At 43.2% G+C, this 19,594-nt stretch overlaps 1 protein-coding gene across 1 annotated transcript in view; it reads left to right on the top strand.

Moving 5' to 3' along the window:
* The window catches only part of SLC38A10 (solute carrier family 38 member 10), a gene marked incomplete in the record, with an annotated part of 1,157,663 nt that overhangs the window by 261,729 nt on the left and 876,340 nt on the right, over window positions 1-19,594 (top strand). Inside the window, 1 exon segment of the mRNA XM_044072422.1 lies at window positions 728-871. Coding sequence (XP_043928357.1) covers window positions 728-871 — 144 coding nt within the window.

Below are 19,594 nucleotides of genomic sequence, written 5' to 3' on the forward strand. Positions count from 1 at the left end.
CTTGTGGGTCATTTTAAGCCTAGCAAATTTCCCTTTTGGTGCTCAAGTTAATGTATTACGTTTGATATTAGCTTGGCCTTGCCCATCCCATGGTCGATAATTGTATGTTATCCCTAATGAGAATAACTGTAATCACACAGTAGATAATTTGAGGGGATCCATGCATGAGATAAAGCATTTATGAGCTGTGTCTCTCCATTAATAGTACAGGGGGAAAGTCCTGGCATAAATTTCATTGAATGTCATTTGACTGTTTCCATGGCTGCCAAATCTCACTTTTTATTGTGGGTTTCCCAAGATGAGGTGGCAAACTGTATTTCCTACTTGGAAATGCTAGGTCCCACTCTCATCAAGGTGACATGAGGGGCAGGAATCTGTGGTACAAGGGAAAACGGTTCAGGAGGCAGTCCAGAGTGAACTTTGAGGTTAGTTCAATTCTGCTTGCAAGAACAGAAGGAGAATAGATTGCAATACATTTTGTTTATATATCATTTGCTGGCTAAACCTTTTTACGTGCCTTAACCCTCTGCATTTCCCCATTTCCTGGGGTTTTCTTTGTGGAGTGCTATAGGTAAGTGTACCTTCATTAGTCAACCATTTTTGTCAAATGGCAGTTCAGGATGTAGTACAAATATAAACACAATGCTTAATTGAGTAATACTAAGGGAAATAATCTACATTAGCACTTTTTTTGTAATCTGTTGACTTTTTCATATCTTCTACAAAGGTGACTGAAGGATTCCGTGTTCTTCTGTTGATTTTCATCTCCCTGTGTATTGTTCTGCCACTGAGTCTCCAGAGGAACATCATGTCTTCTATTCAGTCCTTCAGTGCTATGGCTTTGATCTTCTACACTTTCTTTATGTTTGTGGTGAGTATCTGGTGGCTTCACTTACAGAAATTTTCATTTTTGTGTTGTTTGGGTGGAGAAATGTATAGAAATGTTCAGATCTAGCATTGTGGCCCAGAAATTAAAGTATATTACTGTGAATGAGTCTGAAATATATAGTAGAATTATGTATTTTAATTAGCTTTTTGTGTCTTTTCTCATTATCAGCCTTCTGTCTTGTACCTTTGAGAAGTCCAGGGTGCACAGAAAGTTGCTTGTTGCACAAAAATTACATATTACAGGTGCAAAGGAATATGGGGTATGTGATACAGAATATATAAAAACTCTGTTTTGAAAGTATAAAATATTTCATTTGGTTCTTGCTTTCTAGTTTTCTGGAATATTATTCTGCATATACTACCCTGTGAACCTGTAAAGCAGCTGGATATCTGCTAGCTTTTTGACATGGCGGGAGGAGGCCCTGACTGTGTACTGGGCAGGTTCAGTATGACTTGTGGCTCAGGGACCTTGTGGAGTTGGCAGTGGAAGAAGTGGAATGGCTCTGCCCATTCACCTCTTGAGAGAGGGTGGAAGTGTCTGGGACACACAGAGACTGTTGATTTCCCTGTTGAAAACCTGAAAGTGTGTACAACGTACTCATAAATTTTGGCAGAGTCTTCTTCAGGTTTACATCACTTGCAAAAGTGAGTAGAAGTCCAACAATTATGCCCATTGAACTTCCTCCCTGGAGAACACTTACTGAGTATGCACAGGGTAGTTAGGGCGGTAGTACATGGAAAAACCCTTTTGTCTACCCAAATGATAGCCTCTGTAATCCCGTGTCTACTGTCAAGGAATGAATGAGCTGAAGATAGCTCTCACCCTCTGTGAAAATGTGAGACAGTTTATCACTCAGAGAAATGAAAATTGATGGGCAGTGGAGACCCCCCCCCCAAAAGGAACATGTGTAGCCTTAAGGTCCATCCATCCACAACCCCTTTTCCAATTTTTGCTCCTGAAGTTGGGGTGCCATTTCAACAGTGACAATCTAAAGCCAAGGTTCACACTGCTGGGTGGCTAGCCCTGCACTGGCTCTTCTTCCATGCGCCACACACTTGCATGAACACTCACATCTATGGCGAGACTCGTGTGAACACAGGAAAGACATGTAGACTTCAGCCAGAGGTACCCCAGCTGAAAATCAAACATGAAAGCCTCTTGCTATGAGGCGACAAACCTACCATGAGCAGCCTTAAGGTATCAGTTCATAAATCAAATACATACTCATGCTACAAGTAACAAATGAGATGCAGTTTTGCCTTATTCTGCTAAGCTCCTTTAGCAGGATATGTAATGAGCTTCCATGGTCAGAGCTTCTGTATAGCAGGAATGAGATTTCCTTCTGGAAAAGTGTGCTGCTGCAGTCTTGTGCTTCACACATCATGGTGCTTAGCATCACGAGTGCTGGCCCCCACCACAGTCTTTTTTTATAAAATGTTGTTTTCTATATCCTTGTTATCATGTAGCTAAAAGATAAAGTGCCCTGATAAGTTACTAGATCTATATTTCTTTATAGTATTTTGTGATTCTGCTCCATAGCTGGGGTTAAGATATCCTTCAGCAACTTCATCATCTCCCCTTGTATAAATTTAATGGGCTTCTGCCTCTTAGCCCCTTCAGATAGGCAAGGGACTCTTCAGTATTTCATCTGGGTGGCCTGCTAGGGGGTTGGTGAGTAGAGTTTCTGAATTTCTGCAGCATCGCCAGTTAGCTCACTGCAGATGCTACATAGTTTGCCTTCTCCTGTAATATTGTGTCTTCTAGGTTTGACTTTATCATTTTGAGAAAGAGAGAGCAAAGTGTTGCAGCTGTTTGCAGTTTCTGTCCAGGAGGTTGCAGTGATGCCGGAGATGCATACTGAGAACATTTTTGCTGTGTTTTAGTAGTAGTTAAAAACGTAGCTCTATCCATAATTTAGTATGCATAATTACACTAGTGCAGAGCACTTCGGCCAGCTGTCTCTGACTTCCACTGTGAGTTAGTTTAGCTTTATCAAAAAGTGGGTGCAATTGGCCTGGCTCTGTGGCCTAGATGGATAAAGCTGTGATCATGCTTTGGACGACCATTGTCCATTTAGTGGTATGGTAAGCTGGAAGAACTAGGCAGGGGATGGTTCATAGGTATTTAGTATATTAATCGGTGAGGACCTTAAGAAGCCTAGCTTTGCATTCTCATGGTAATTAATAGCCCTTATATTTTACACTTAGTTATACAGAGGTGGGCCAAACAAGGATTTGTTGTGACATTTTACATGTTTCCCTTATCATTGTGGAACAGGGATGCTAAACAATGGATGAATTTGCCCATCCAGTTATCCAAATTATGTTTGAATAGAGAAAGAGAAGTACTTTGCTTTTTGAGGACTGAATAAGTAAGTATTAGGCTAACTGCCTTTGAAGGTCCCTTCAAAGGGGATTATCAAACCGCATACCTTGCGTCTGCAAGGTAAATATGTTAACCATTATGCCGCCATCTGCATTCCATAAAAGCAGGTATTTTCTGTGATACAAACTTGTCCTTCCAGCATGTTCTATTTATTTTGCAAAAGAGATTGCTATCCCCTGAACTGGTCTTGATAATACCACTGAACTTGTGCATGTTTGATAGATGTGACAGAATAGTGTTTATTTGAAGCTCTACATACAAGGTGGCAGTCGTCTGTCAGTAGCTTGTGTGATACTGAGAGGAGGGACAAGATTTTGAGATATTCTACATAGTTCTTACAATTCAGGCCTTTTTATGTGAGAAAGCATTGTGTTCTATGTTATTTGTGAAAAGTGTTGGGAGTGGTTCATACCAAAAGAGGCATTAAACTTAATGATTGGCCTTATAAGTGCCAAGTACAGTGGATGAATTACATCTCTGGATCTGGAGACAATACCTTTAGAGGCTGGGAGTGAACAGCTCATACCAGATTGCCCATCCTGGCAGGAGGGAGACAGTCCCAGCCCATTGCAGTGCTAAGCCATACAGGAGAGTGAGGAGTACAGCATTACACTACACTGTAAGGCATGGAGATGGGCGGGTTTAGATGCAATGCATACATTTCCCAAGGAAGCATTGATAGCATGAATCTTAGCCGCTGCAGAGAGTGGTTTGGCTGGCAGGGGGGGGATATGGGTACATCACATGAATAATGGCCCAGTGATGGCACCTGACCCCTTCCCTTGGAATGGAATGAATATATATAAAGACTGGGAGAGGTATGGGACTCCCACCCCACCCCCCCAGGTGGAGGCAAGGGGCTTTCCCCCTGCAGAAGAAGCTTTTGTTCTGATTAAAAGTGATTTTCAGCAATATGTACTCATAGAATTGTCTATCACTGAAATTTCTTTTCATGAATCATCATGAATCCTTTTACACAAGTGCATCTGTGCTTTTTTTTCCTGGCAGCATCTGAGATTGGTGAGTAATCCAGTTTGAATGCTGAATACTTTATTTAAACACTGATGTTACGATTTAAAATAACAAATCAATTATACCACTAGTAATCCACAAGTAAGCGTTTTCATTTAACATATATTAAACTTCATCAGACAATGTATCTCATAACCTCACTTCCTTTTATACTCCAGGTTCATTCATTACATGACTCTCCGTAATTGTAGTTTAGCATGCCTCTACTCAAGCATAAAAACATCTAAATAAATGACTAATGTTAATACATAACAATACATAAATATAATTGCAAATCTAAGGCAGTGGTATATCTAGCCACTTGCAATTCCTGCCCCATTTTCTACATAGGGAAAACAGAGAGTTATCTAGCCCAAAGAATATATGAGCATGAATATGCCATAAAGAAAAATAAATGTAATAACGCGCTAGCAAAACATATTAATGAATATAGAGATAATCAGTTTTCTTTTACAGCAATAGATCATGTAGAAATTGAAGAAAAAAGACATTGGGGCTTATTTTTTAGAATATAAGGAACTGCAATGGCAGATTAGAACACAAGCTGATACATGGCCTGGTATCAATGAACGTAGTTCAATAGCTCCCATTTTGAAATTAAAGGCATTAAATAGAAATAAAATAGTAGAATGAGATGTAGTATATCTTTTAAAATTAAATTTATATAAAATCTTTTAATAGGTCAACACAGAGAGTAGTATTTATAACATAATACAATAAAGTTAGTATATATACATGTTCATTAATTTATCTATTTATTTATTTATTTTATAACTATATAATTATAAGTAAAGTATATAACCACACTATTTTTAATACTATATTTAGTTTAGTATTTTAAGCAAGTATACAAGTTCATTTGGATGCTGATGGATCATGAAAGTTTTTCATAAGTTCAACATATTAATTTATTGGTTGGTCTTTATGTCCGAATATGTATTTATACACAACACACGTATCAGTGTATCTATCCATATACCCTCGAATGAGATGATTTATAGTGGACAATGAAATAACTAAATCTTAATATATTAAGTTAGTATTCACTATATATACATATAGTTTTTAACATTTTTATAGGTGAATGCACATAATTCATTACATTTCTATGTTCTTTTTGCTGTTATACATTTTATATATATATATATATATATATATATATATATATATATATATATATATATATATTTTTTTTTTTAATCATGTTCATCACTTTTGTTATAGCATATGCATTTTTCATTAACTTTTTAATTTTTTAACTTGGTATAAGCGGAGGGTTAAGCATGTATTAACTTTAGTCATTTATTTAGATGTTTTTATGCGTGAGTAGAGGCATGCTAAACTGCAATTATGGAGAGTCATGTGATGTTAATTATCTTTAATGAATGAACCTGGAGTATAAAAGGAAGTGAGGTTATGAGATGCATTGTCTGATGAAGTTTAATATATGTTAAATGAAAGCGCTTACTTGTGGATTACTAGTTGTATAATTGAGTTGTTATTTTAAATCGTAACATCAGTGTTTAAATAAAGTATTCAGCATTCCAGCTTGGTGGTCCTTCGCTTGTCGTTGGTATCTTCATTTCCGTTTTCTTCTTTCGTATTATGAGTAATCCAGTTTGTTTATTTTTATAGTTATATTCATATACTGTACTGTATTACTTGTTTGTATTTGGTGTTTGAATTTTGTAATTTTTTCTTCTCTTTGGCCCATGACATTCCTGGAAAAAGGCATTAGTCAAGTATGCTTGCAAGAGACAGTTTATTACCAAAAACGTCCTCCTGCAGTGTCTTTGTTGATTGAGTGAGGATCAGCAGCTCACATTTTACAAGCTTCTTAAATCATTTAATGAAAAAATATTTCTCCATAGAGCCCTCCATCTTAAGGCCTTAAGGGGTTCATGCTGAGCCGAGAAACGTATATCATTCCCCAACTGAAAAGCAATCTATGCTTGTATTGAAAAACATAATGAATTCACCCAGAGCAAAGCTTTGTCTCTGCAAAATGGAGAAACCAAGGAAGATGATTAATTTAGCAGGCATAGAGTAAACGGCCTTATTAAGTCTGTCAAGCCATTAAAATCCTGAGAATGCTGACCCTAGAAAGGAGCAACTTCATCTGCTCCCCAGTCCATGCTTCTGGTTTGTTAGCATCATCACCTTTGGTAGCCTGTTAAGAGACAGATAGTGAGAATGTCACACTGGGACTTTCCCAGACTTTTACTTAAAATTGTAATTTCACCACAGCCCTACATCAAAACCCAGACATGTGCTGGAGCACCTGTCTGTCTCAGGAATCCTCCTTTGCTCTGATGGTGAGTTACCCTTTCCCTTCTCTCTGAAATTCCTACAATTTTAGTAGCCTGCCCATTGAAATAAAGTTCAGTCCTCATTTTAAAGCCTTGTTTCACTCTTTCAGAGTGTTTATCTCTTCCACTGTCTGATTATTAGATGCTTGTACTTCCAACACCTACATTGGCCCCTGGCTTTCTTCAATTATTAGGAAAAAAAAGTAACATTCAGTGAATAATATTTGGAGTATTGGCAATATACAGCCATTTTATTTATTTATTTGTTCATCAATTGATTGACTGACCTGACGTCAACTGCCTACATTTCATAACTTGTTACTTTGTGAAAAGGAAGAGGGATCCTTACTGCAAGGCATGAGTACTACCTTCCCTGTGTATTTATTTCCATTTATTGACCAGGAATAATCCAACTGTGCTAAAAGCTAATTTTCAGCAGAGGCCCCGGAAGAAAAGTTTGTTGTATAGCAGAGGTAACAAAAAAGTCAAGTTATTGAATGCATTTGCAAAACAATTACAAAATACATATGTACATAAACAGAAAAATCAGTAATGCAGGTTACAAATAAGTGCATCAACAGTATATGGCAGTGGTTAAAAATAAGGTTAAGAATGTTGATAGTATATGGCCATTCCAACACAATTTCTGTCTTTCCATTTGCTTGTTCCCTAGGCTAGCAGTGTGAGCTTTAAATTGGCAAGCTGTTCCAGCTCATGCAGAATTACGGTCATCCAGAGCAATGTGAGACATTTATGTTTGTAGCTCCTCCTCCACATCTACAGTAAAGATGTACTTTTTAATCATATCATATGAAGTCTTTTGCATCTGTTCCTAACAAATGGGTCTCTGGTCCAACCTCAGATCTGACTTTGTGCACTTTGTTAGACTTGGGCTACATAGCTAGAGCTCCTCCCCTTACCCACAATCCTCTCTTCTCCTAAATTACCTCAGATCTTGTTTGCCACTTCAGCACATGGTCACCAGTAGCTTGAATAGCTTGTGGGATAGATAAATCATTTTATTGTTATCTTGGTAACTTTTTCTCGTCTTTACTCCTCCCTTTCTTTATTATAAAACAAAAAAAAAAAAGATTTAAAAATTCTTTTTAGGTTTCTTATTTCCTACACTTCTAGTCACTAGGCCTTGTGTCCTTTGCCTTTCTTACTACCACCTACCATTGATGGTACTTCTTTTTCCTGCTGTATACCTCAGTGGTATTAGTGTTACGATTCTTGGCATTTTATCCTAGCTCATATCTGTTTCTTGTTACACTGGTTTTCTTGTTGTGGTATGTTTCTAGGATGTCTGATAAACCATCTGGTTGCAGAAAGTGCTCTTCATATGGGCACAAGACCCCTAACTCAGATGCTCATTCTGAGCGTTCTGCCTTGAGGCAGCTCATCTTACTACTGATTGCAGTATTTGTGCTGGATTTAATCATGGGGCTCTAGCAGAGCATAAAAATAAACAGATCGTGAAAGAATTACTTCCCACCACTTCTTATTCATCTGGAGCTCCCTTCTTTTCCATGAAATCTTCGAAGTCTACAAAGGGAGATGCAGGTGACAAGAGTATAAAGATCTGAGGAAGTGTTCCTTGAGTTGCTCTTCTCCTCCTCCTCCTCCTCTTTTTGGCTTGGCTCTGCCTAAGAAAATCTCAAAGACCATCAAATCCAATTACTACTTCAGATCCAACCCCAACAAAACCATTGGATCCCACTATCCCTTCAGATCTGAATCGAGCTATGTCAAAGTACCCACATGTAAGATCAAAATTCTCTTCGGAGCCTGTTACTCACTATTCTTGCACATGACTGTCTGAAGGGAATCCCAACCACCCTCGACCTCTTCATCTCTTAGGTTGCTAGGAGCCTAAGAGAAGCAGGTGGGATTAGGATAATGAGAGAGTTTGTCAGAACCCAGATTCATTGGATCTGTGATCTATCCTCCAGGTTAAACTCAGTTTTTAACTCCTACTCTAATCCATCCATTGGTTTCAGAGCTTACAGACCCAGGAATTCTGAACTTGTCTGTGTCAGATCGATGGCCTGGCCTTTAACTTTGGCACTTTCTCTGATTCAGATGTCCCTGACTCTGTTGGAGCTGAAAGAGTCTTGGAGCATTAGCATCGGTGCTGTATCTGGGGGTTTGGGTTCAATGCAGATGTTTTCATAGCCACTCTTACCTCTCGAAGCCTTGGTACTAGACAGCCTCTCACCTGTGCATTGAGGCAGGATCCTGGAGAAATTGAATTCTAGTCTGTGCAAATGGCTTCAGCTCCTGCAAGGTCTGGACTTGATTCCCCCATGGCCTGTGCCTTTGAGATAATAGAGACAGGGATTTCCACCTCTTTGGACAAAACATCCTTGCCCCCCCTTGGGTCCGCCCTCCCCTACTCACCTGCCTGCTTTGGTTCTTGGGTCTCTTCATCTTGTCCCATCAGGACAGCCAGTCCAGTGAAGCCTAGAGACAATCCCCATTTAGGACTCTACTGGCACTTCCGTGTCCTACCCAGAATTCCGCATTGGAGAGCCTCCCCGGAAGTGTTTGTGTAAAAGGAGGTACTTAGACTCCCCACAAGAGACTTTAATCAAAGACACTGACTTTGATGAATGGGAAGGGTCCCCCAGATCACCCCTTGATGATGTCTCTTTCGGTTAAATCCTTGAACTTTTAAGAAAGAAAGGTCATTGATCTTCTGACCCACCCCCCTTCCAAGAGGTGTCAGTATTTCTCGAGGTGTTCAGAGCCAGCTCAACTACATGCTGGGTAGCCATCCCAGATGGATGAGATGGTAGACCTCATTTTCCGCTGGACTTGGAAGGATCCAGATGCCATGGAGCCTATCCCCAAGAAGCCAGTTATGTGCCTTGTTGTGCCAAAAGAGAGGGCCCATTGGAGCAAGGATCCTTCAATGGATGCTGTGGTGGTAGTAATGGCCTCCCAAGAAAGAACTCTGTGAACAGAGTTCTTCTGTCCATCCCCTAAGCAGAGAGTCCAGGGAGCTGGACAGATTTGAGAAGTGTGTTCAGTGACCCTCTCCATCAGTTTGCTGCACTGCTTGGCACACATTATGAGATTTCAGAGGAAAGTGATGGAGTTGTTTTCCAATACCCTCTCAGGGTCCACGTCTGCAGAGGACAAGAAGACAGTTTCTTTGAAACTGACCACCCTACAGTCCTTATTGAATGTCCCCTCAAGGCTGATTTCTCATGCCTCAGATGGAGCTTTGAGTGCCGCAGGTACAGAAATTGCTGAAAGAAGGCACACATGGATGCACCTTTATGACTTTGATAAATAACACCTTGAAGGACTAAGCAAAGCTCCCTTTGATGGATCCCCTTGTTTGGTCCTAAGGTGAGAGAAACTCTCTCCAGAAGTGAACAGGATGGAAGGACATTATCTGCCATAGGGATATGTTTTTCTAGGGTCTGTATTAGTTAGATGAAAGTTTTTTCAGTGAAACCGTAATCATCGACCTGTATTAAGTAAAAGTCACTTCCGTGATTCACTGAATTACCAAGGGAAAAGAAGTAGTTGGCCAACTACACAACTTTGCCATTTTCTCCACTGTAGTGTGATTGGATTTGGTATATATAGTTAGGGGGTGTGGGGGATGAAGCCCCCCACTTGGGTGGGTTCGATTTAGTCAGATGTTGGTCTGTTGTGCTCTGGGGCAAGTATTTCCCTGCCCTTGGTAAATTCAGCGACTCACGGAAGCAATTTTCTCTGAATACGGATCAATGATTAGGTGTTTGCTGCAAAAACTTTTGGTGAACTAATATAGACCTGTTTTTCTACCCTCAAAGAACTTTTTCTTGGAACCAGAGAGGAGGTAGAAAGATATGGTTCCACAAGAGAGGAGGTAGAAAGATATGGTTCCACAAGATGCAAGGGTCTTCCCAGGACTCCTGCAGAGACAGATCCCCCTGCGTCAGAGGAGGGAACTTTAATGGAAGATGTCACCCCGTGGCAGAGGCGGCCTGCAACATCAGTGCTTCAGAGTTCCTTTTTCTGAGAAGCACTTTCAGTGCCCATGTATGGTTGCCAGATTATTGCCAGATTACTGCATTCTGGAGACCATTGGGGGAGTGCTTTTCTCTGTAGCCAGAAGCCTGGACAGCCATTACCAAAGATACCTGGATGCCCAGAATAATATCCAATGATTATTTCATACCATCTTTCATTCTACCTCCCAAATGGACCAGAAGCGTTCCCAACGTTCCTCCCAGTCAGAGCAAAGCAGCAGTCATAGAAATAGAAAAACTGCTAGAAAAAAAGTCATCAAAGCAGTCCCCCCCCCCGACCAGCAAGGATCCTGAACCTATTTGAGATTATTTTTAGTGCAAAGAAGACAGGGAACCTAAGACCAATTTTGGACTTAAGCAGTCTAAATCAATTTGTCAAACATTTGAAGTTCCTTATGGTTATGGTTCAGTCCATTCTGCCACTGTCCTGGAAGAATCATGGGATGTGCTCTGTAGATCTCCAGGGTGTGTACTATCATATGAAAATGCACAGGCAGTCCAGGAGATACCTACACTTCTGTCGAGGAGCCAGTCACTATCAGTTCAGAGCCCTGCTCTTTGGTCTCGCCATAGCCCCAGAGTGTTTACAGAGTGCATGATAGTGATCACAGCTTACTTCACGCAGGGATTCTTGGTGTTTCCTTACCTAGATGACTAGCTCCTTTCTGCTTCCACCAAACCTCTACTGTTTCAGGCTAAGGATTACTTTCTCCATCTGTGTCTTCATCTGGGCATCACAGTAAATTATCCCAAGTTTCATCTCTCCTGTATTCAAGCCCTAGAATCCATTAGTACTTGTCTGGATTCAGTGACACAGATTGCAGGCTTACCACAGACAAGGTTAAGCAACCTGCAGAATGAAGTATTACACATTCTGTCTCTTCCTTCTCCTCCAGCCAGGCTGGTAATACAACTTCTCAGATCAGTGGCATCCTCAATAGTTTTGGTACCTTTGACGAGATTTTACATGAGGGTAGTACAATGGACGCTTCAGTACAAGGTTCAGTAAGCCGTCACCCTGTGATTGCACCTATTTGAATTACAAATATTTGTGAACAACTTTGGTGGATTCACACAGAAGTTTTCTCTGGGCCACCCTTTTGTTCTTCCTACGTCCAAGACTACAGTGACAATGTCTTCCTTCCAACTGGGGGGCATTACTTGGGAAGGATGGTCCACGGCACATGGTCTCAGAAGTGAATCTTTAATAAGTATTCTAGAAATGAGAGCAGTCCTATTGGCATTTCAATATGTTCCTCCTCTAGGGATGGTAACTATTCAGACTGATAGCATTTTGGTAGTCTGGTACATCAACAGATGAGAGGAACCCTGTCCTACCCCCTATGTTGAGAGGCAATGAGAGCCACTTTCTATTGGCAGCACATATTCCGGGGAAGTCCAGCATGCTAGCAGACAAACTGAGCAGGTACATTTTACTTCCTCATGTTTGTGGCAGAAACAGTATTTCGCAGATGGGGCCAACAGTGCCTCAACCTCTTTTCTTCTCCCTCAGTTCCAAGTTTAGCAAGTACTTTACCCAGAGAAACTGTGATTCATGATTGGCCCCGGTCTCTTGTATGCCTTTTCTCCCTACCCCTCTCATTCCCAAGTTTCTTTAGAAAGCATTTCCATGAAAAAGCAATGTAATCCTCATTGCATCCATCTGGCCTCAGCAAGTGTTTCCCTTCTTGTGGCCTCTCCTAGTTCACTCTCTCTGGGTATTGGAGCCTTCTCAGGATGTTCTTTCTCACCCATCTGGGATACCTCACCCGGACATTCACCCCCCTCAAATTGACCACATGGTTTCTTAAATTCCAGTGATGGCTAGACACTCCAGACTTTAACCACTTCATCACATCCTCACATCATCTCAAAAAGTTTCTACCAGAAAGATTTAGAAGAGGAAATTCTATATGAGCCCTCCAGAGACAATTATACCCTTTTTCAGCACCTGTCCCAGCAGTTCTTGACCTCCTTGCTTCCATTTTCAATAGTGGAGTTAATTACTCAACAATAAAGGTCCAACTTGCTGCCATTTGTAATTTTCATTTAGGCAAGAAAAGTCTTCTTTGACCTCTGTGAGATTGAAGGTCCCTTCTTACTTTGACCTCTTATTAAGAACCCCACTGCTCTGTGGGATTTAAAAGTACCCCTTCAAGCTTTGACCCAACCTCCCTTTGAGCCTTCAGCCAAGGTAGACTTAAAATTCTTATTGTGCAAAACTCTTTTCCTGGTCACTATTATATTGGCTAGATGAGTATCAGAACTCCAGGCACTTTCTTCCCCGCAACTGTATCTGTTTTTCATAAAGACAGGGTATCCCTTCAGAATAACCCTTCTTTCCTACCCAGGGTGGCATCAGAGGCAACTATCAACCAGTCCATCAATCTACTAGTTTTCTTTCCAAATTTTTCCAACAAGGGAGAATACGTGCTACACCTGTTGGATGTTCATAGACAATTTAGATTCTTCATTCACAAAACTAATGGTTTCAGAAAGTCAAACCAATTGTTTTTCTTCTTCCAAAGCTAAATTGAGCAAAGTAGTATCTAAAGTAACTTCAGCTACAGGGCTCACTGATTGCATTTCTTTTGTCTATAAGAATAAAGGATTGTCATTACCCAAACCACCTAAAGTTCATTGCACCAGATCTCTGGCAACATCAACTGCTTTTGCTCCAGAGCTTCTGTAGATTTTTGAGCAGCTGACACACAGAGCTCCAAAATATTTTTTTTTTTTTTTTTTCTTTTTTTTTTTTGTTTCTTTTTTTTCTGCCTTAACATCTCCTCAGCTTCTTGTATTCAGTAGCACATCTTCACATAAACACACACACACAATAGATTAATACACACTTATTTTTAAATCAAAACAGTCCTCCCCAATCTCTTGGAGTCTTGTTAGAGAGCACACAAATCAGTAATGTGTCTCTCTGCTCCTCTAATGGATTATCTCTTTACCCTTCTCATCTCATAATCAATTTTCTGCACAGTTTTGGAAACCTTGCAGTTATGTCTAGTCACCATTAGGGGAAAATATATCCAGAAGCACAGTACTAATACTGAGAGAGAATATGCCCAAAAATAGAATCCAAGTGTCAGTTTAGAAAACACTCCCACCTTTAGTATATGTCAAGCCTGTTGTGTTTATAGACCTTTTCCCTCTGTGTGACCCTTCTTTGGAAAAGAAGAAATGGATCCAGCCACCTTTTATTTTTCTCTGATAAATTTCCATCCACTTCTCTGTTCTGGTCCATTCCTTGGTGTTGTGCCTGCATTGTGCTTACCCATTTCTTAATTAACTGTACAGCTTCCTCTCACTCCAGGAAAGATTTTACACCCCGGGTGAAATACGACTTTAAAGAAAGTTGAGTTACACCATCTAGAATTATAGATTCTGCAAATGGTACTGTTGTATACCAGGGATAATTCTCCCCATCTTTACCTTGCTTTCCCCCCTCTTCATACATATATACATGCAAACATTTCAAGCAGTGGTATTACTGCCCTTCTGACTTGTCACTGTACCAAAAAATTGCTCCCTTAAGTGTCCATGCTGTTCTTAAAAATATCTAGACTAGTGCTTGCTTTAATGTAATCTGGTAGTCTGTTCCATGCACCAACTGCTCTCAGAGAACCAGTTAGTACACTTTTCATTGCTAAAGAAATTTTTTTAATTTCTCCAAATCTTTTGGGTTTCTAATACTATGATGGGAATGGACCCCGTTCTTAAGTTAAAGTATGATTAAAGTTCATAAAATTAGTTTTGTTTCAGTCTTTGATGTCAGCCAGAAGTGTCCTATGGAGCACCCGCAATGTGCCCAGTAGTAACTCCTCCTGCAATTCATATGGAGTTACATGTATTGGTAACATACCTAAATAAGATTGTTTTTTTATATGACCCATTGCTCCTGCTACTATTGGAACTGCCAGGGTATTTTTCTTCCACATTGCTTTCATTTCTGCCTGCAAATCCTGATATTTTATGACTTAGATTCTCTATCTATCAAGACACTGTAGTCACTGGCTGTAGTGATTTCAATAATCAATGCTACTGTTGTCTTCTTTTCATGGACCACTATATCTGGATGTAATGAGATCCTATCTCGCCTACATTCATAACTGATGGGCTCGGAGCCGATCCATCGGCTCCGACTCGGCCAACTAGTACAATAGAACGAAGTCTCTTATTGGCTGGGCTACCCTCTTTCCCAGGATGCACCACACCTGCTTCCCCAGATCTCGTTTGCCGCTTTACAAGCTGGACGTGGTCTCGACTTGGCTGGAGCTATGTGGTCTCTTTTTTACCTTTTACTGGTCTTTGACCTTGGGGTTTCTTCTCTGCATTTAATACAACAGCTGTTTTAACGGCTACTTTGTGTATTTTGTGTATATTGTGTATTTCTGTGAAATTTTGTGTGTGAGTGATTGACTTGATACTTCTATATCGCTGTCGGGCAAGGCCCGTTTAAGTTAGAGAGCCTTTGCCCGTTGTTGTTGTTGTTGTCTGCTTACTGTGTTTCTCTTGTGAGGTAAATCTCTCTCTGGAGAGCTCATGCCATTGTTTTCTCACGCTCTGCAGTTTGGCGCTAAGTTTTTTGTATTAGACACTGCCTTATTTCCTAACAGACATGTCAAAAGAGCAAAAGTCAGGTTTCAAAAAATGCACTAGGTGCAATTACAAAATGTCTATTACGGACAGTCACTCCATATGTGTGTATTGCTTAGGACCTAAACATTTACAGGAGACATGTAGCGTGTGTCATGCTTTTTCCTCTAGGGTTCTTCAGGAGCGAAAAAATAAACTGATCTTGAAGGGTCTTATTAAGCCCTCTTGAGGAAGCCTTGGAGTCTTCTCCTACTGTCTCTAAAGAAAGGTCGTCGGCTCCGACAAGTCCGTCGGAACCGACCGCCAAGAAGCATAAGTCGACCTCTTCTTCCTCGGCTCCACTGACTTCGGGGCCGAGGGTCGAAGGGTCTGCCTCGATGCCACTTTCCTCGGCTCCATTAGTTTCGGAGCCGCAGGTTGGGGTATCGAGAGGCGAATCACCTCCATCGGTTCCGATGGTTTCGGAGCCGGTGGAGGTGTGCAGCTCAGACTCTTCCCCCTCGGCTCCGAAGAAAGCTCCTTCGGCGCCGATTGTTATTCATGCTGTGACGGATCTGGCGCCGATAGTGTTGGAGCCTTTTCGGAGCCAGTCCCCTACATTGTCGGAGCCGAGAGGAAAGTCGTCTCGCCCTTTATCTACCTCCTCTAAATCCTCAAAACTGTCAGATTCAGATTTGGATAGGGTTATTCAGAGGCTTTTCCAGTCTCCAGTTTTTGCTCAAATGGTCTCGGCTCCGGCCCAGTTGGTTTCGGAGCCGATCCCCCCTCCGAAGCACTCGATTCCTCCTCCAACCTCCTCGGAGCCATTGGAGTCGGTGATGGTGGAGCAAGGCGGAGCCGTACGGTCGGAACCGAGACCCCTTCGAGGTCTATCGGCACCGACTATGGTTCCTACCCTGTCCTCGGGTTCAGTGTTTGGTACTGGGACTTCCTCAGCCGGGCCCGAGGGGAACACCTTGGGACAGGGTGCCTCGGTACCTAGTCTTCCCCTCGGAGCATCGGCTGCCGGAATCCCTAGTGCCATCGTGGCCTCTAGGCCAGTGATCTCCATGGAGTCTGGAGGTCCGGCCTTTGAGGCCATGAGGAGCGCGCTGGCCATGTCCTTGCCGGCTCAGCAGGCTTCCACCTCACCGTCCCTAGACCTGGAGACTGGTGCTTCTGCTGTTTTGCAGTCCCCTGGCAGCGGGGCCCCAGGGCCTGAGGATACCCCCATCGGGGGTTCCCTTCTTCCGGGGGTCCGTCCGAAACTGCTTCGGACGAGCCCCCACGGAAGAAATTGTGCAAGAGGAAGCACGTAGACTCCCAAGATGAGTCTGTCACATCTGACCTCGATGATGCGGAAGGGTCCCCTAAATCATCTTCGGATGATGTCTCTTTCTCAGATATCCTTGAGATTTTGAGACAGAGAGGAGATTGGCAGGCCAAAACCCCTTCCGCTGAGGAGTCAGTCTTCCTCAAGGCCTTCGGGGCCCAGCCCTCCGCCTCCTGGGTGTCTCCGCCCTTTGATGAACTCCTTGATTTGGTTTCTCGAAGGGCTTGGGAACACCCTGATTCTGTGGAACCGGTGCCTGCGAGACCTAATAAATTTCTTTCAGCCCCCCCCCCCCCAGAAGGAATTTTTGACTAAAGGAGTTCCCGTAGATGCTATGGTGGTGGCATCTGCCATACAGCAGGACGTGGCAGAGGTGTCAACGTCTGTCCACCCTCCTAATAAAGATTCCAGGAGCATGGATAGGTACGGGAAGCGCACTTTCTTCAGCGGCCTTTACGTTACGGTCGCTGAATTACTTATGTCATTTTACAAGGCTCCAAAGGGACCTCCTTAAAGAACTAAGTGACTCCCTCACTGGTAATCTACCTGAGGCGCTAGCCCCCACTGTTGGCGCCCAGATGACTACCTTATTTTCCATCATAAACTCGTCCATGAGGCTCATTTCGTATGCAGCCGAAGGGGCGAGTAGAGCAGCGGGAACAGGCGTTGCCCTCAGGAGACACGCCTGGTTACGCTTGTGTTCATTTGCGGAGGCCTTCAAGTCTTCCTTCACCGACACCCCCTTTGATGGGTCATGTTTGTTTGGACCCAAGGTGAAGGACACACTAACTCGGTGCGAGCAGGAGGGCAAGACCTTGACTGCCGTTGGGGCCCACTTTTACACTCCTTCTAGGCCTTATCCCAAGGCCCAGAGAGGAGGGAAAATGTGGTTCAGAAAAACTCAGAGGTCTTTCCCTACTCCACCCAGTGATCCCCCCTCCAGAGGCAGGGGGGGGATTCAGGAAGACGCCGCCCCAGAGGCGGCAGAGGCCCCCGTAACTCTGGAGACCGCGATTCCTTTCGTGGTTCTTCCTACACTCAACGTCCCTGAGTTGTTGCCCGACTGTGCAGCTCTGGAGCCAGTCGGGGGTCGTTTTGCGGAACACCCACAAGCTTGGGAAGCTATAACCAGCGACCAGTGGGTGCTCCGGATTATAACCGGAGGCTATCTCATCCCCTTCATCAAGCCCCCCCTTCCCTTAAGGGAAATCCCGGACGTGCCACCCAGTCAGCGGGATCAGGCAGCAATAGAGATTTCAAAGCTGCTAGAAAAAGGAGTCATCCAGCCTGTCCCCACCGACCAGATCGGATCAGGAACTTACTCAAGATTATTTTTGGTGCCAAAAAAGACAGGGGACTTCAGGCCCATTTTGGACCTCAGTTCATTAAATCGTTTTGTGGAAAAGTCCAAATTTCGAATGGTCACCCTTCAATCCATTCTCCCACTGTTGGAGAAGGATGCATGGATGTGCTCCATAGATCTCCAGGACGCTTACTATCACATTTTGATAGGTCAAGAGTCCAGGAGACATTTACGCTTCCGCCTGGGAGTCAGTCATTTCCAGTTCCAAGCACTGCCCTTTGGTCTCACCACAGCCCCCAGGGTGTTCACCAAGTGTCTGGCAGTGGTGACTGCTCACCTGAGGAGTCTAGGATTCCAAGTGTTTCCTTATCTAGACGACTGGCTCCTTACTGCCACCTCCAAGCATCTACTATTTCAGGCGCTCATGGCCACGGTCACCTTGGGCCATTTCTTGGGAATTACGTTCAATTGGCAAAAATCTGTACTACAGCCATCTCAGTGTATTACTTTTATAGACGCAGAGTTAGATACAAAAAGGATGCGCGCCTTCTTACTGGCAGCAAGAATTCAGGTTTTACAAAACCAAGTCAGATCCTGTCTCCCCCTATCAAGAGCTCCGGCCCATCTGATCCTACAACTGTTGGGCTCGATGGCATCAACTATACTCCTAGTCCCCTTAGCCAGACTCCACATGCGAATTCTGCAATGGCTTCTGTTGGTTCAATGGTCCTATCAGGAACTCCCCTTGAACCACTTAGTCATGATCATGGAGAGTTGCCATCAGGATCTGCGTTGGTGACTCCTCCGATCCAATCTCGACCAGGGGCGACCCTTTATTCCTCAATCCCCCATTGCCACTGTGACCACGGACGCCTCCCAGGTAGGGTGGGGGGGGTCATTACCTGGACAGGTCGGTCCAAGGCACATGGCAACTCCAGGAAGCGCATTTGCATATCAATATCCTGGAGATGAGAGCGGTACTGTTGGTACTACAAGCTCTCCATCACGCTCTCCCGCAAGGTCCGATTGCTATACTATCCAACAACATGTCGGTGGTTTGGTATATAAACAAGCAAGGTGCAACCAGGTCATACCCACTGTGCAGAGAAGCCATGAGACTTTGGCACTGGGCGGTAGCTACCAACCGCTTTCTAATGGCAACGCACATACCGGGGAAATCCAATGTGATTGCAGACAGACTAAGCAGAACCATTCTGTTACCCCACGAGTGGTCCCTCAACCAAAGAGTGGCTGCGAAAATCTTCGCCAAATGGGGTCTCCCTCGCTGTGACTTGTTTGCCAGCCCCCTCAATGCGAAGTGCAGAGAGTTCTTCACTTTGATCCCCTCTCAGGAACAGATTCCCAGGGACGCTCTGACCCACATTTGGCCCCCCGGTCTTCTTTATGCCTTCCCTCCGGTTCCCCTCCTGCCGAGGGTGATACAGAAGGCGGTTTACCTGGAGAGCGAAATGATTTTGATTGCCCCGCACTGGCCTCGTCAGGTTTGGTTTCCCTTCCTTCAGTGGTATGCGGTAGAAGGTCCATGGCTCTTGGACCCAGTGCCGGACCTGTTGACTCATCAGTCAGGACAGTTTCACCCGTCTCTCAGGTCCTTGGCGGCATGGTTACTCTGCTTCCATCCTTAATCCAAGACAATTCCCTCTCTCCGGAGGTGATCCACATATTGTCTTCTTCTCACAAACCTTCCACTGTCAAACTCTATTCCAGCAA

This window comes from Protopterus annectens, chromosome 5.part0 (genome assembly GCF_019279795.1).
Source record: "Protopterus annectens isolate FY-2018-M chromosome 5.part0, PAN1.0, whole genome shotgun sequence".
Classification (NCBI taxonomy): domain Eukaryota; kingdom Metazoa; phylum Chordata; order Ceratodontiformes; family Protopteridae; genus Protopterus; species Protopterus annectens.